This window comes from Odocoileus virginianus, chromosome 30, assembly GCF_023699985.2.
Source record: "Odocoileus virginianus isolate 20LAN1187 ecotype Illinois chromosome 30, Ovbor_1.2, whole genome shotgun sequence".
In the NCBI taxonomy this organism is placed as follows: domain Eukaryota; kingdom Metazoa; phylum Chordata; class Mammalia; order Artiodactyla; family Cervidae; genus Odocoileus; species Odocoileus virginianus.
This window is the reverse complement of record NC_069703.1, coordinates 34281640-34299266: the sequence shown is the minus strand read 5'-3', so window position 1 is coordinate 34299266 and position 17627 is coordinate 34281640. Positions and strand designations below refer to the sequence as shown.

The following is a 17627-nucleotide window of genomic DNA, read 5'->3' as shown; positions in this document are numbered from 1 at the left end:
TTTTTTAAAATATTTATATTTATTTATTTGAGTGCACTGGGTCTTAGTTGCAGTACACAGGTTCTTTTCAGGTTCTTTCAGTTGCAGCAGGTGGGATTTAGTTCTCCACCTAGTGATCAAACCCTATCGCACTGATAATCGTAGAACAACTGCTGTCCTAGAGAGAGAGCTGGATTTGCCCCGCAGTGGAGGCTTATGCCAAGTGCCCTTGGAGGGACCTGGGGGAGGGGAGTTGGGGAAGGCTTCATGGAGGAGGTGGTATTTCAGGTGGTCTTAGATATCTCGCTAAATACACAGGAGAGAGAGGGCACGCCCAGCAGAGGAAACAGGCTAGGCAGAGGCACAGAGGTTTGCGGGGCAGAGCTGTCGAAGGGGCCGTACTGGGGAGGTGCTTGGTTTTACAGGTGCAAAACTCACCCCAAGCTGTGGGCTCCCCTGGTGTCTGGGTGAACCTAAGGCATAGGACTCATTGGAAAAGACCCTGACGCTGGGAAAGATTGAGGGCAGGAGGAGAAGGGGATGACAGAGGATGAGATGGCTGGATGGCATCACCAACTCAGTGGACATGAGTTTGGGTAGACTCCGGGAGTTGGTGATGGACAGGGAGGCCTGGTGTGCTGCGGTTCATGCGGTTGCAAAGAGTCAGACACGACTGAGCGACTGAACTGAACTGAACTGAAGGCATAGGAAGGGCCAGGCGTGGGGGTCTCACTCTCTCCTCCCCAGTGCTGACCCCCGTGTGGGCCTGCCTTGCCCTTCCCCTTCCAGGCTGGCCGGCAGCGCAGTCTGCTGAAGGTGAAGAAGTGGCTCTCACCAGCTTCCTGCAGCTTTTTCTTCATGCTCTCTGTGCTCATGACCGGCTGCTTCCTGTGGCAGTATCACCTCCCCAAGCTGAAGACTGGTGAGTGCTGGAGCCTCCTGGACGCTCCCTGTCCCCGATGGTCCCCGTGGGCTTTGAGTCACCACTCCTGACCCGAGGCAGGACCACAGATTCAGACCCGGGAGCTCTGACCTCCATGCAGACTCAAGCTCTCACGAACTGTGCATCTTTGGACCTCCTTCTGTGCCGCGATGCCCTTCTGTATAACCTGAGGATCCTAACGCCCCTGGGGTTTTCTTAAGCCACCGACTCTGGGGCGGGGGGTAAAACTCAGGGTCTCCCCCCGCAAAGTGCAGTGTTTCTCTTGCTCTGCCTTCAGCCCTCAGGGTGAAATCTCCAGCCTCTCCCTCCCTTTAGAGGCATTCCTCCAGCTTCAGCTAAGACCCTGGGAGGAACATGTGCCGGTGTACATGGACAGCAGCTGCCGTTTCTTGACCTCTGCATCCTGGGCTGGTTAAGGCTCAGCAAATAAACCTCCAGGGCAGGTAACATCCTGGCCCTCTGTTGCTAGAGCAACCCCTGGGCCCATCGGCCCGCTGGGATCCTGGATGGTCCAGGGTCCCAGGTCTCTGCTGCAGTTGGGGAGAATGTCTCTCTCCGTTCCCCCGAGTCATCCTGTGTTACAAATGCCTGGGCTCCCAGAATCCTGCAGATTTTTGCAGAAATGCCTCCTTTTATTTTCTTGCCAGCTTCTTCCTCTCCCAGCCTACCCTTTCTTTCTAGGGTAAATTCCTTTATCAAGGGTTTCTTAGTCCCTCTAGCGAACAGTCCCCAAGAGGGTAGGTTGGCCTGTTCTCCAGGGCCTTGCTTCTCAAACTATCAAACTACCAATCTGTGGCAGATCAGCCTTATGAAATAAATTAAAAAATGAATTATATTAGGGAAATAAATGAAAAAGACTACAAAATAGAAGCCAGGTTTTCAGTAATTAGATTCAACATTCACAAGATTACTTTGAGAAACTGCTATAAAAGTTTCTAAATGTTCTCTCTCCAATTTTGTACTTAATTTGTCACAAATGGGAAACAGATTATGGAACCATCCTGGGTCCATTGACTATAGTGATCTGCGTCCTCATCCTCACATAGGCATCACCTGAGAGGTTGTTATTAATAACAATGAGGATGAAGTCGTTGAGAGATCTTCTGTAGAGTTTGTGATTTTCCTGCTTGGGACCATATCATCAGATGCTGGGTAACAAACCACCTAAACTTACTGGCTTCAAACAGAGTGATTTATCATTTCTCATGATTCTATGCGCTGGCTGGCAGTTCTCCTGCTGGTCTAACCTGGGTTCTCCAATGCAAGCAAGTTCAGTGGACCTCTCCCCCATGTGGATTTTCCTTCTCAAGGTCGCTATCCCAGGTTTGTCCACGAGAGGGAAGTGTTCCAAAGCAGCAAAGACGGATTAAGATCTAGCTTTGGGAGGTGCACAATCAATTCAACCTCATTCTTTTGGCCAAAACAAGTCACACAGCCCCTCTGATTCAAGAGGTGGGAGGGTCTCAGGAGCTTGTAGCCACTGTGAACCTCCATCAGGGAGCCTTCTCCCAGTTCTGAGTGGTCTTGTGAGGCAGTGGAAGGTTTATTTATTTAAGTGAACTTTTTTTTTTAAAAGCATCTCACCAGACACAAAACCTGCTGGCACATTAAAAAAATAATAACTTTTATTGTTTTTTGGCTGCATTACACAATATGCAGAGTCTTCATTCCCAACCAGGGCTCGAACCTGCACCTCCTGCAGTGGCAGTGCGGTCTTAACCACTGGACCACCAGGGATGTCCCTGGAAGGTTTAGGAAAAGGTGGTCCTGGGGGGTTCTCACACTCTTACCACCCCACACCATCCTTAAAGGATGCGGGGAGGTCCAGGGGCCATAGAGATGGTCTCAAGCCTGAGTCCTGTCCTGCCAAGTTCCATACCTTCCCTCTGAGGTTGCAAGGAAGCATACACCAGGATAAAAGCAGGATGGGACTCAAACCCAGATGCCCAGATGCACTGCTCTGGGGATGGAATGAGTCCTTCCTGGTGGTTTAAGCCTGAAGCCTCAGCCCTGAGTCCACTTCTCCATCCAGATATATAATCAGAGCTGGAGAAAGGGGGACAGATAGAGATGTTGCTGTGGCTGCCCCTCAGAGCTGGAACCTAAGTCTGCTGACTGTACAGAGGGAGGAGGCTGGTCATATGAGACAGAAGGGCTGCCAATGGGCTCCTGTGGCCTGACTGGTCTCTCGAAGGCCAAGCCGCAGGTGGTGAATTTGGGACTGAGCTGTTTCCTCCAAGGCAGGCTCTGCCTTTTGCTCTTGACTGCCCAGGGCTGGTACCTTGTGGTCAGGGGGTGCCAGGTGGAGGGCTGGCCCTAGGGCATGAGCCTGGCACTTGCTGCCACCTTCCCACCTCCTCTACAATGACCCCTAGACTCCTATCCTGATCTCTGTCCTTCACTCATTTTGTGATGTTCCCTCCAGGTTCCTTGGGACCAGAGGTGACCTCTGCCCCCGTGAGGATGTGTCCCCAGCACCCTGAGCCTGTGCCCCTGGCCCATCCCCTCCCTGTGTTGAAGGAGGCCCTGGAGAAGGTCAGTGATGACCCAGGAGAGATCTGACTCTGTGCACTAGGCCAGGCTGAGGAAGGGGAGGGCATGCCCTCTGCACTGATAGTGGCATTCATTCATTCAACATATAATTCTTGAGCACTTGTTCTGTCCTACACACCAGCGATATGGCAGAAAGAAGACACTGTCCTGCTCTGAAGGAGCTACTAGTCTGGAATGAAGAGAACAGTCAACATAATAAGTATTTATCACAAGGGCAAGAGTGAGGACAGGGAAAGTTTAGGGGTCATGGGACTTGGAGTCATGGAAGGCTTCTGGAGGAAGTGGTGTCTAAACTGAGAGCTGAGCAGGTAGGAGATACCTAGAGGTTATGTGTGTATATCGTAAGGGAGCTTGGGGGTGTGAAGGGTGTGCTCCAGATAGAGGGAACAGCATATGCAAAGGCCCAGAGGCAGCAGAGTCAGTATGAGACACGTGTAGAAAATTACGAGGAAATTCAGCCTAGTGGGGGCCATAACTGCAGGTGGAGAAAGATGAGGTGGGGAGGATCACAGAGCCATTGTAATATGATTAAAGACACTCCATGAAATTAAAAGATGCTTGCTCCTTGGAAAAAAAACTATGACAAACCTAGACAGTGTATTAAAAAGCAGAGACGTCACTTTGCCAGCAAACGTCCACCTAGTCAAAGCTATGGCTTTTCCAGTAGTCATGTATAGATGTGAGAGTTGGATCATAAAGAACGCTGAGCGCCGAAGAACTGATGCTTTCTAATTGTGGGGCTGGAGAAGACTCTTGAGAGTCCCTTGGACCTGCAAGGAGATCAAACCAGTCAGCCCTAAAGGAAATCAATCCTGAATTCTCATCGGAAGGACTGATGTTGAAGCTGAAGCTACAATATTTTGGCCACCTGATGTGAAGAGCTGACTCATTGGAAAAGACCTTGATGCTGGGAAAGACGGAAGGCAAAAGGAGAAGGGGGTGGCAGAGGATGAGATAGATAGCATCACCGACTCAACAGACACGAATTTGAGCAAACTCTGGGAGATAGTGAAGGACAGGGGAGCCTGGTGTGCTGCAGACCATGGGGTCGTAAAGAGTTGGACACAACCGTGCAACTGAACAAGGACTAGAACCGCCGCACATTAGAACACTTACCATTGCGGGATGGCCTGACACTAGAGGGCGCTGTCAGCCAGGTCTAGTCTGCGCCACTGAGACCCCAGTCACTTGCGTCACACACCTTCAGTCAGTCCAGTCGCTCAGTCGTGTCCGACTCTTTGTGACCCCACGGACTGCAGCACGCCAGGCCTCCCTGTCCATCACCAACTCCTGGAGATTACTCAAACTCATGTCCATTGAGTCAGTGATGCCTTCCAACCATCTCATCCTCTGTCGTCCCCTTCTCCTCCCGCCTTCAGTCTTTCCCAGCATCAGGGTCTTTTCCAGTGAGTCAGCTCTTCCCATCAGGTGGCCAAAGTACTGGAGCCTCAGCTTCAGCATCAGTCCTTCTGATGAATATTCAGGACTGGTTTCCTTTACGATTGACTGACTTGATCTCACCTTCAGAGACATAAAGATCAGAAAGTGGAATCTAGAAAAATGATACAGATGAACTTATCTGCAAAGCAGAAACAGAGACACAGACGTAGAGTACAAACCAACCGTATGGAAACCAAGGAGGATACAGGGGATGGGATGAACGGGGAGACTGGCGTTGGCATATATATACGCTGCTGCTGCTGCTGCTGCGTCACGTCAGTCGTGTCCGGCCCTGTGTGACCCCATAGATGGCAGCCCACCAGGCTCCCGTCCCTGGGATTCTCCAGGCAAGAATACTGGAGTGGGCTGCCATTTCCTTCTCCAATGCATGAAAGTGAAAAGTGAAAGTGAAGTCGCTCAGTCGTGTCGACTCTTTGCAACCGCATGGACTGCAGCCTACCAGGCTCCTCCGTCCATGGGATTTTCCAGGAAAGAGTACTGGAGTGGGGTGCCATTGCCTTCTCCATATATACGCGGCTGCTGCTGCTAAGTCACTTCAGTCATGTCCGACTCTGTGCGACCCCACAGACGGCAGCCCACCAGGCTCCCCCATCCCTGGGATTCTCCAGGCAAGAGCACTGGAGTGGGTTGCCATTGCCTTCTCCATATATACGCTACTATGTATAAAATAGGTAACTAGTGAAACCCCCTGTATAGCACAGGGAACTCTACCCAGTGCTCTGCGGTGACCTAAATGGAAAGGAAATGCAAAAAAGAGGGGATGTATGTATACGTATGGCCGATTCACTTTGCTGTACTGCAGAAATTAACCCAACGTTGTAAAGCACCTATACCCTAATAAAAATTTTTTAAAAAGGAGTGTATGTGCAGCAGCCTGGGGGTGGCAGCGGTGGGGAAGGGTTTGAAATTCAGTCTGTGGACAGATGAAGGAAAGGAGGGTGATGTGTTCACGTAAGAGCAGGCATGGGCCAGCGCAGAGAGACACAGTCTCTGCCTGCAAATACACAAGAAGCTTTTGTGAGGGAGACAGAGCAGAAGGCTGCTATTTGCCTCCCAGGGGTGATACTAATTAAAAAAAATACAGCAACAATAATAACTGTAGCTGCCTTCTCGTGAGAAACTGGCATATGCCTTGCAGTGTGTTAACTTCCCTTTATGTTATCACCTTGTGAAACCCTAGCTAAGGAGGAGGAAACTGCGGCAAAGTTAGCACAGGTGGGCTTCCCTGGTGATCCAGTGGTTAAGAGTACGCCTGCCAATGCAGGGGACACGATCCGGGAAGATCCCACAGGCCAGGGATCAACAGAGCCCATGTGCCTAGAGCCCATCCTCCCCAACAAGAGAGGCCGCCGCAGTGAGAAGCCAGAGCACATGTAACTAGAGAGGAGTCTTTGCTCGCTGCAACGAGAGAAAGCCCTCCCGGCCACAGAGACCCAGCGAAGCCAAAAATACATAAATTAGAGGAAAAGTTAGTACAGGGGTGGAAACTACAGGTAGACTGAACTCAGTTCAGGGAATGTCAAATCTCTTGGCCAGGAGATGCTGGAATGAGCATTGGGTTTCAATCCCAATTTTCCCCAGTCATGAGCCACTGGGGCAAGTGGCTTCATATCTCAGATTTTCTCATCTGTAAAACTGGGGGGGGGGGGGGGGTGGTAATCAGCACTGACTTATTATGAGGATTAAGCAAGACAAGGTATGAACATAATTTTGTATTGTGTCTGGCACATTCTAAATGTCCAGTAAGTGTTAGCAGTTAATCATCATTAAACTTCATCACTGAAAATAATGAAGTATTAATATTTCCAACAAATGTTCAAAGAGAGCATTAGGGGCCCTCTACAAATACTGAATTCTCCAATGCTAGGGGTCAGACGAGGCTTTTGCTGTTGTTCAGTTGCTAAGTTGTGTCTGACTCCTGGCGACTCCATGGACTGCTCTCTGCATGGGATTTCCCAAGAATACTGGAGTGGGTTGCCATTTTCTTCTCCAGGGGATCTTCCAGACCCAGGGCTCGAACCCACATCTCCTGCACTGCAGGCAGATTCTTGACCACTGAGCCACCAGCGAAAGCCCTAGATGAGACCTGCTGAAGGTTTTCTAGGGCATCAGACCAGGGTTTGATTAGGTCAGGGTCTTAACCCCTCCTTCCTCTTATATATTTCCAAGGAAATGTTTCTTTGAACGAAAGTCTTACAAGGAAACCTTACATACAAAACAGATTCCAGGGGATCTGCTTTGATTGCAGCTGGGTGGTGGCCGACCCCACGGGATATAGTTTGGCAGCCCAGGTCTGGAGGCTCACTGGGGTTCCCTTCCAGCCGCTGGCAGGGAGATCAGAGGGGAGCTAGACAATGGGTGCTGTGTGCAAGGGGTAGTGGGGGAAGGGCCTGGTGGGGAGAAGGACACGTGTGCTCTGAGCCGCCCGCTTGTCTCTTCCCAGGTGGACAGGATCCTCCGCCAGGCCCTGTCTGCCCCGGGCCTGGCTGCCATGTCTGCAGTTGTCATCCACAATGACACCGTGCTCTGGACGGGGAACTTCGGGAAGAAGAACGGTTCAGATCCGGCTTCTGGGCCCCCCAATGAGTATACCATGTACCGGTCAGCTGGGGGTCCTGTGGCGGGGGCGAGGGATGGGAGGACCGGGCGGACTTGGGAAGCAGGAGGACTCATGAGAATTATGACTGGGTTGGGGGTGGGGGGCGGATCTGAGCTACCAGGGCCCTTTCTTAAGTCTTGGCAATTTCATAGACGAGGAGACTGAGGTCCAGAGTGGACCAGTGAGTGCCTAACATCACACCACAGGGTGACAGGTCAGGAAGGAATCACTTTGGGAGAGTCCTTAGCCTCAAAACTTCCAAACTAGAAAAGACTCCCGTGTGTTCCACACTACCCCCCTTCCAAGTGACACAAAGGAGCTGTAACCGGTTCCTGGGTCCTCCAGCCAGGTTTCTGACAGTCAGCAGCAGTGGCCCCGATGGAAGCAACTTGGGACACACCCAGAGTCTCCCCTCCTGGGCGCTGCCTGTAGGATCCTCGGCCCTCACAGTGCTAAGTGAATACATTTGCACCCAGGGATACTTGTGAGGATTACAGGAGTTTCAGTCACGCTGCACCTGCTATGTGCCAGTCAGGGGGCAAAATTATATTTGCTATCACCTATTGAGGGCTTCTCTGGTAGCCTGGAGAATCCCAGGGATGGTGGAGCCTGGTGGGCTGCCATCTATGGGGTCACACAGTGTCGGATGCGACTGAAGCGACTTAGCAGCAGTAGCATTGAGGGCTTCTCTGGTAGCTTAGGGATAAAGAATCTGCTTGCCAAGCAGAAGACTCGGGCTTGATCCCTGGGTCAGGAAGATCCCATTGTGAAGGAAAGGGCAATCCACTCCAGTATTCTCGTCTGGGAAATCCCACAGACACAGAAGCCTAGTGGGCTACATCCATGGGGTCGCAAGTTGGACACGACTGAGTGACTAAACAATAACAAATCACCTACTGAGCACTTACTACCTGCCAGGGATGTTGCTAAGCACCTTGCATGCATAATCTTGTTCAATCCTTTCTAAAATCCATGAGACAAGACAATGAAGTTAAATCTCAGAAAAGTCTAGTATTTTTTCCAAGGCAACTCAGCTGGTGAGAGGCAGAGGTATGATCCCAACTCGGGTCTGTCCCAGAGTGGGGAGTTCCTGGTGAGGGCCTGGTGAAGGGGAGGTGCTCATGGGTGTCCCTCCGGCCCAGCCTCATTGCCTCTGCTATGTTCTCAATGGCAATCCAAAGAGGCTTGTGGATTTCCACCTGATACGGTGAATAAGGGTGGACTCAATGCTTTCCTGGGCTTCTCAGGTGGCTCAGTGGGTAAAGAATCTAGCTGCAATGCAGGAGATGCAGAAGACACAAGTTTGATCCCTAGGTCAGGAAGATCTCCTGGTGGAGGGCATGGCAACCCACTCCAGTATTCTTGCCTGGAGAATCCCATGGACAGAGGAGCCTGGTGGGTTACAGTCCATGGGGTTGCAAAGAGACAGACGCTACTGAAGCGGCTGAGCTCACATACACACAGCACTTTCCTGATTACGCCAGAAAGTTGGAGGCTGGCGGTGCAGGGTAGAGGTGAGTTGTGGAGCCAACGATGCCCGCTGCACCCTTGTTCCTCTCATTGCCCAGGATCTCCAGCGTCTCCAAGATCTTTCCTGTTCTGATGCTGTACCGCCTATGGGAAGAGGGCATTGTGGCCTCTCTGGATGACCCTCTGGAGCGGTACGCCAGCGCCTTCACCATTAACAACCCGCTGGGTACGGCATCAGCTCCCCAACAAAAGAGTCTGGTGGATGGGCTGGAGGAGGTGGGCCCAGCCCCAAGGCCTTCACCCGTCACCCTCCGAAGGATGGCCAGCCAGCTGTCGGGTGAGTGGCTCTGAACTTGACCTAACTGAGCCCAAACCATTTCAGGTGTGGCACCAAGAAGCATGTTCTCACCCAGCCAGGCTGGGCCCACCCTCCACTCTGTTTCCATGTATAATGTACATATCACATGACATGTATACATATACACATACATTATGTGTGTGTGTCTATGTATATATATGAACGTGCATCACACATCTTTGGAAGGAGAATAGGAGTTAAACCATTGGGTTGCCTCCAAGGAGAGGAACTTGGTGGCTGGGGAGAAGAGGGGGAGGAACACTTTTCATTGTATACCCTTTGGGGTCTTTGGGATTTTGAATCATGTAAACGAACTATTTATTAAAAACTACATAAAAAGAATAATGACAAAAGATGTGCTAACAAGCCAAGATGAAGTCTCCACGGTGGAAGGGCAAGGGCAGGCTAGGATGCTGGAAGACAAAAGCAGTGGACGGGAATTGGGCAGGAATGGGTGGGAGGGGGTCTGTGGCCTGTGGTGACTGCCCCAGCCAAGGGGGAGAAGGCAGGCACCACTTGCCCACCCTGAAACACTTTCTTTTGTTCAAATTTTTAGCCATCAACTATCTGATGGTAGGAATTCATCACAAGTGCCTACTATTTCATCATTTGACAAAGTGTGTTCACGCCTGAGGTCTCAATCTATGGACATGGCTGGTTTTCGCTCCCATTAGTGGATGGTGAACCTGAGGCTCAGCCAGAGAATGCAGCCTCCTGAAATTGCCCAGGGAGAACACGATCAGGGGAGGGTGGCCCAGTGGCTAAGGGCACAAGCGCTGAAATTCTAACTCTGCCTCCTAGCTGTGTGATTTTGGGCAAGTCACATAACCTCTCTGAGCCTTGTGTTTCTCCTCTGTAGAATGACTAGTTCATGCTATTTTGAGGAATTAAGTGTGCTAATGAATGTCAAGCACTTAGCTGACAGCAGGTACTTGCCAATGTAGCTCCGGTTATTACAGTCAGGAGTAGACCTAGGTTTATTGGGGCCTGATACCATTTTGGGGTCCTCTTTAAAAATATTCCCTGATAGCTCAGGACTTCCCTGATAGCTCAGTTGGTAAAGAATCCTCCTGCAATTCAGAAGACTCCGGTTCGACTCCTGGGTTGAGAAGATCCGCTGGAGAAGGGATAGGCTACCCACTCCAGTGTCCCTGGGCTTCCCCTGTGGCTCAGTCAGTAAAGGATCTGCCTGCAATGTGGGAGACCTGGGTTCGATCCCTGGGTTGGGAAGGTCCCCTGGAGAAGGACAAGGCTACCCACTCCAATATTCTGGCCTGGAGAATTCCATGGACTGTATAGTCCATGGGGTCACAAAGAGTGGGACACGACTGAGCAACTTTCACCTTCACTTTAAAAATACTATAAATTCAAACTTAGCTACAGGCCTTGGAAGGCGTCAGGCTTTTGCTCCATGAACCTCCTGTTAAATCCACTCCTGGTTATAACCTGACCCTAGGGCTCCCTCTAGGGGTACATTGTGGACTCTTCTTCACCTATAGCCAAGGACCCAGCACAGGAACACATGTAAATCCATGGCTGATTCATGTCAATGTATGGCAAAAGTCACTACAATATTGTAAAGTAATTAGCCTCCAACTAATAAAACTAAATGAAAAAAAAAAAACCTCCCTACATTTCCTCTCAGTCCCAAAGGGACCAGCTGACCACAGGCCTGCCTGGATAACTTATAGGCTCCCAGGGTCTTTTATGATTGCTTCACCCTAACCTGGAGCTTTCTCCCATTCTGAGCTTTTCATGCATTCTTAGTCAGGCCCTGCAACAGCCCCCAGGGAGATCAATGCAGGTGCTTCAGCCCACTTTACAGTGAGCAGAGGCTCAGAGAGGTAAAGCACGCGGTTTGTGGTCACACAGCAAGAAGTGCTAGTTAGAATTTAAACCCAGGACTTGGGACTTCAGCCCCCAGCTGTTCAGGCCAAGAGCCTTAGTTATCTCTGGAACCTCTCACTCACTCCCATACCCTCCATATCCCCTCCAGTAGCAAATTCTGTTGGCTCCACTATCAAAATATGTTCAGAACCCAACCCCTACTCACTTGCCCCATCCACCATCATTTAAACATGGACTTTTGAAAGTCTCCTTACACGATTCCCTGTGTCTGCCATTGCCTGCCCCCTACCCCCCAAGTCTGCTTTCACATAGCAGTCAAAGCTTCCTTGACATATGTCAGATTATATCTTTCCTCTGCTCAAACCCTTCAGCCCCATCCCAACTAGAGAAGAGACCACGTCCTTCTAACATCCTATAGCACCCTACAGGTCTGGTGCCTGCACCCCAATCTCTCTCATCTCCACAGCCTCCCCTTTTCTCACCCCTCTCCAGCCACACTGGCTGTTTCCTGCGGATCCTCAAACATTTCCGCCTCAGGGCCTTTGCATCTGCTGTTCCCTCTGCCTGAGATATTCTTTCCTCATGGAAGTGTGTGGCTCATTCCCTCACCTCTTCCAGGTCTCACATGCTCAAGTGTTGCTTTCCCTGTGATGCCTTCCTCTGACCACTTTGTATAAAATAACAACCCCTCCTTTCACACATGTAATTATTTCCCTCCACTGCATGAACATTTATTTGCTCCTTGTCTGTCTCCTCTGCTAGAACTCCACGTGGGCAGGGACTTGGTGTGGCTCACCCCTAAGTCCCAGCACCCAGAACAGCCTTTGGCACAGAATAGATGCTTGAACACTATTGTTGAGTGAATGGATGGGAAGGATCCTAATCCTGCGAGCCTTCCCATACTGTTACATCCAAAATCAGAAAACCCCAAGCGGTCAGAGGAGTCAGTTCCACAAGACATACTTGGGCAGCAACCTCAAACATTTTATGGAATCGAAGGTCTATGGTTGATGATAATCATACTCAGCATTTTATTTCACTGAATCCTCATACCAGCCCCATGGTGGGAATTATTTCCATCCTGTTACAGATAAGGGCACTCTGGCTCAGAGAGGTTAAGTGGCTTGCCCAACAAAACACTGGCAGGGGACTTCCCTGGTGGTCCAGTGGTTAAGACTCCATACTTCTATTTCAGGGACATGGGTTCGATCCCTGGTTGGGGAACTAAGGATCCCACATCCTGCATAGTGCAGGAAAAAACAAAACGAAAACAAAACCAACAACCCAAGGGACACAAAACACAGGCAGGACTAGAGTCCATGCTAGGGGAGTTTTTTTTTTTAAGCTGATTTTATCTTTCAACCCATGGAAGGTGGGGGAGGGTGCACCCAGGGGCCCCCCACCCCACCCTCCGCTGACCCAGCAAATCTGACCACGGCTCCTCCCTAGGGCTGCCCCGAAGGCTCCGCTCCACTTCGCTGTTGTGGAGGGGCAGCACCCAGGAGGCCCTGAGCTTGCTCAAAGATGACGTGCTGGTGGCGGATCCAGGAACCAGGTAAGGGGTGAGCGCCGGTGCCAGGAACCTCACAAAGGCACACACCTGTCCTGGGAGACAGGTGTAGATGTAACCACATTCTAGCTGGTCAGAGCCAGGAAAGACCTCAGGGATGACTGATAACCCTGTTCCACATCTGGGGAGACTGAGGCCCACGGGCGGATGGCAGAGCAAGGCAGTGGGGGAGCCGGGCCCAGATCCAGTTCTGTTTGAATCTCAAGTTCTTTCGATGAATCAACTCAACATTTATTGAGCAGCCACTCTGTGCTTGGGATGTGCAAACATGAGAAACAGCAGCGAACGGATCCACTCGGTGCCTTCTCATGGAGTTTGCATTCTTGCCAGTCAACAGTGAACATTCTTATTGCTAAACAGATAAACAAGATAAATACAGCTTTTTCCAAGTGCTAGAAAATAAATGGGATGCTGATGAGATAGGGAGTGGAAAGCTGGGATAGCCACTGAACAGAGAAGCTGGGCTCCTGGAGCAGTGGGGCTGTGAGCTGGACAGAGGACAGCGGGCACTCTCCTGCCTCAGATGCCCCCTTCTAGGCCCTGGGCAAATATCCTTTTTCCAAATTTGCCCTTCTGTTTCTCCAAATGCTGAACCTCAGGGCCCATTTCTCTTAAGAAAGAAAGGATCTAAGACTTAGCCATCTGTAGGCTAGAGTCCGCCTTCCAACTCTGACACTAACTTCCAGAGCAACCTTGGAGGAAGCATCTGCTTCTGTGAACTTCATTTTTCTTATCTGAAAAAAAAAAAAAAAAGGAGGCTGGGCTCCTTCAAGAATGTCTAATGGGATTTGTGCATTTTCACCCATTCCCGTGCCTTCCTGAGGCACCATTTTAGAGATTCTGAAACAGCGTCTGCTCTGGGGAAGAAAAGCAACTCCCTATTGATTATTGGTGTCTGCCATGGCTGGGAAGAAGGGGGTGAGATCTTGCCCCCTAGTTGCTATCCTTGAGCTATGTGATCACTATCATCACTTGCGCCACCCAATCCCAGCAGTCTGAGGCTCGTTTTCCTGATAAAGTAAATTATACTGATGTGTAAAGTAAAATCGTTTTAGCATGTTCCCAGGTGCACTGCTAAGACTAGGTCTTTGCCAATCTGCTGTGTAACCCTGGGCAATTCTCTGCCTCTCTCTGGGCCTTCCTCTTTCCAGAGGTAGAATAAATACTGAGTTGTATTCTACGATCTCTGAAGTCTCTGCTAGGTCTGACCATCTCCGATGCCGTAAAGCAGGTTCCTTTCCCGTCTACCCGGTAAAATGAAACTTGGAAGGCTTTTCAGACAATATGAGCAAGTGGGGAGGGGTTATTTGGGGCCTGGTGATGCCCATCCTAGGCTGCAGGCCAGCTTCCACCCTTCCTCTTCCAGGTGTCATTACAGCACGCTGGCCTTCTCGCTTCTGGCCCACGTCTTGGCAGCTCACACCGTCCAGGGTGACTACCAGCGCTGGATCTTGGAGAAGGTGCTGGAGCCACTGGGGATGGAAGACACGGGCTTCGATCTGACGCCTTCTGTGCGCGCCCGGTTGGCAGTGGGCTTTTACGGCAGTGGGCGGCCGGCACCTCTGTATGACCTGGGCTGGTACCGGCCCTCGGGCCAGATGTACTCCACTGCCGCTGACCTGGCCAAGTTGGCCATGGTGCTCCTGGGCGGTGGGCCCCAGCGGCTCCTGCGGCCGGATGCGTCCAAGACGCTGTTGGCGCCGCTGCTGGCCTGCTCAGGCGCCTACTTCGCCAACGAGACGGGCACGCCGTGGGAGTTCCACGCGCAGCGGGGCTACCGCGTGGTGCGCAAGGACGGCGAGCTGGATGGCTACGCGGCCACCTTCTCCCTGGTGCCGCCGCTGCGCCTGGGTCTCACGCTGCTCCTGGCTGGGCCGCGGCCGCCCGGGCCCGACCTCGTGGCGCAGGCCTACGACGTGCTCCTGCCGGCCATGGAGAGGGCCCTGCGGGGTGCCGAGCTCAGCCCGGCGCCGCCGCCCAGCGCGCGCCCCTTCACCGGCTACTTCACCTTCTCCAACTTGACCTTCTACGACGTGCGCCCCGGGCCGGCCGGCGAGCTGCGCCTGCGCCAGTTCGGGCCCCGCGTGGAGGCGCTGGTGCCCGCCGCCTTCCGCACGCTGACGCTGCGCCACGTGCGCGGCCGCGTCTTCCAGCTGCACGTGGCCCGCGAGTTCCCGTGCGCCCTGCCGCTCGGCGACTCCTGGCTGTCCCTGGAGGCGCAGCACGGGCAGCTGGTCAACTTCTACCCCTTGGACCGCCACGGGCTGTCCCCGGGCTTCGACGTGCCGGGCCTCAACACATACCGGGTGTTGCGGCTGTCGCACAAGCCGGTGTTCAAGACCCAGTGACCCTGGACTCCGTTTTCCCCTGCTGTTGCCTCCCAGCTGTCCAACCTAGTTTTGCAAAATAAGGCTGCACGAAGTTTGTTGGAGAACCCGAGGAGGGGTAGGGAAGTGCCCCTCAGCATTGTGGTTCGTGGACCACCGCCGGTTGCCAGCTGTTGAGTTATCTGTGGGAGAGGAAGAGTTAGGTAAGCATTTAGAAACTGTAATAGCGAGTGGACAGAGTACTTGTGTGTGTGTGTGTTGAATCTGAGACAGAATAGCATTGTATCTTTTAAAAATCAACCTTATAGAGTTATAATTTATGTAAAAGGAAATGAACACTTTATCAGGGTACAGTTTGATTTTGACAGATATGTACACCTATGCCCACAATCAAGAGAATAGAAACATTTCATCACTCGCCCAAACATCCGTCCTGCTGCTTTGCAGTCAGCTTCCTTCCCTGTCCCAGCCCTGGGCAACCACTGATCTTCTCTGTCACTTTACATTAGTTTTAGCCTGGAATTTCATATAAGTGGAATCATAGAGTATAATCTTTTGTGTCTGCCTGCTTTTGCTCAGCAGGATGTTTTTGAGGTTCGTGTCTTTGTGTATATCAATATTTTGTTTTTGTTGCTGAATAGTATTGGGTTGTACAGATATGCCACAATTGGTTTATCCTTCACCTTTTGCTGGGTATTTGGGTTGTTTCTAGGTTGGGGCTTTATGAAACAGCATTCCTGTATAAGTGTGTTTTTGTGAATACATGCTTTCATATCTCGGGTAAGTATCTAGGTGTGACTGCCATGCAGTTTTATAAAGCACTGGTACCATTTTATGTTCCCACCAGCAATATACAATGTCTCCACATCTTTGCTACCACTTAGCGTTGTCAGCCTTTTCAGTTTTAGTCATGCTAGTGGTAGTAGTTGTGAAGTCTTCTCTCACTGTAGTTTTAATTGCATTGTATTTATCATATTGTAAACGTTCTTTAAATGTTGTGGGTAGAAGTCCTTTGTCGGATACAAACATTGCAAAGATTTCCCCCGTCTTTGGTTTGTGTTTTCCTTTTCTTAATGATGTCTTTTGAAGAGCAGAAGTTATAAAATTTTAATGAATTTTATGCCTGATGAATCTGAATGAATTCAGAATGTGGGCTTGCCTTTCCTTTTAACAATTAAGCATTTAATTTTGAGAAAATTGTAGATTCACATGCAGTGGTAAGAAATAATCAGTGTACTCTTCACCCAGTTTTCTCCCATGGAAACATCTGGCACTACTAGGGTTCAGTATCACAAGCAAGTTATTGACATTGATGCCATCAAGATACAGAGCCTTTCTATCAGCTCAGGATCCCTCTTGTTGCCGTTTTCTGCTTTTGTCACACCCACGTGTTTACCAGTCCATCCTGTCCTTTTAACGCCTGGCGACCCCGGCAACATTTCTGTAATTTTGTCACCTCAAGAATATTATGTAACAGAAAATAGAGATGCAGATGTGGAGAATGGAATTGTGGACCCAGCAGGGGAAGGAGAGAGTGGGACCTATTGAGAGAGTGGCAGTGACATAGATACACAACCATGTATGAAATAGCTGGTGGGAAGCTGCTGCTTATGGCCCAGGGCGCTCTGCTCGGTGCTCTGTGATGACCTGGAGGGGTGGGATGGTGGCGGGTGGAAGGGAGGCTCAAGAGAGAGGGGATGTATGTATACTCACTCACAGCTGATTTACACTGTTGTACAGCAGAAACTTAACACAGCATGGTAAAGCAATTGTCTTCCAATGAAAAGGTTAAATTTTCACAAGGAGTATTATATAAATGGAGTGATGGAAGAAATTTTCACATACTGAGGTATGGGAGTCATTCTACTTACAGTAGCTTGAACTTTGTGCTAACTAGAACAGATTGCCTTGTGGCCTGTCAAACATACACTGTTGCTTTTCTCTAACCATTAAAGAAATGCGTGCATTGTCCAGACCTTAAGAATGTCTGTTTTGGGACTTGCCAGGTGGTCCAGTGGTTAAGAATCTGCCTTCCAATGCAAGAGACACGGGTTTGATCCCTGGTCGAGCAGCTGAGATCTCACATGTTGTGGGGCAACTGTTGAATGATGGCTTTTTTTTTTTTTTTAAAGAAACTGCCAAACTGTTCTCCAGAGTGGTTGTACCATTTTATATTCTGGCCAGCACTGTGAGTGATCTGATCTCTGCACATTTTGGCTTGCATTTGGTATTGTCTCTCTTTTAACTTTTATTTTTTAAAAAAGTATTTGTTTATTTCTGGCCATACTGGATCTTCGTTGCTGCGCGTGCGTTTTCTCTAGGTGCGGCGAGTGGGGGCTAACTCTCTAGTTGTGCTGCATGGGGCTTCTCATTACCATGACTTCTCTTGCTTGTTGCTGAGCACCGGCTCCAGGGCACCTGGGCTTCAGTAGTTGTGACGCACGGGCTGAGTTGCTCCACGGCATGTGGGATCTTCCCAGATCAGACCAGGGATCGAACCTGTGTCCCCTGCATTGAAA

General features: G+C 50.5%; 1 protein-coding gene across 1 annotated transcript; it reads left to right on the top strand.

Annotated features, from left to right (window-relative positions):
• The first annotated feature begins 771 nt into the window (after nt 1-771).
• Nucleotides 772-16738, top strand: LACTBL1 (lactamase beta like 1). Its single transcript, XM_020874595.2, has 6 exons — nt 772-901; nt 3348-3457; nt 7380-7537; nt 9104-9342; nt 12661-12766; nt 14148-16738. The coding sequence occupies exons 1-6, from the start codon at nt 838-840 to the stop codon at nt 15127-15129; spliced, it is 1659 nt and encodes a 552-aa protein (XP_020730254.2). The 5' UTR covers nt 772-837; the 3' UTR covers nt 15130-16738.
• Nucleotides 16739-17627: the final 889 nt, after the last annotated feature.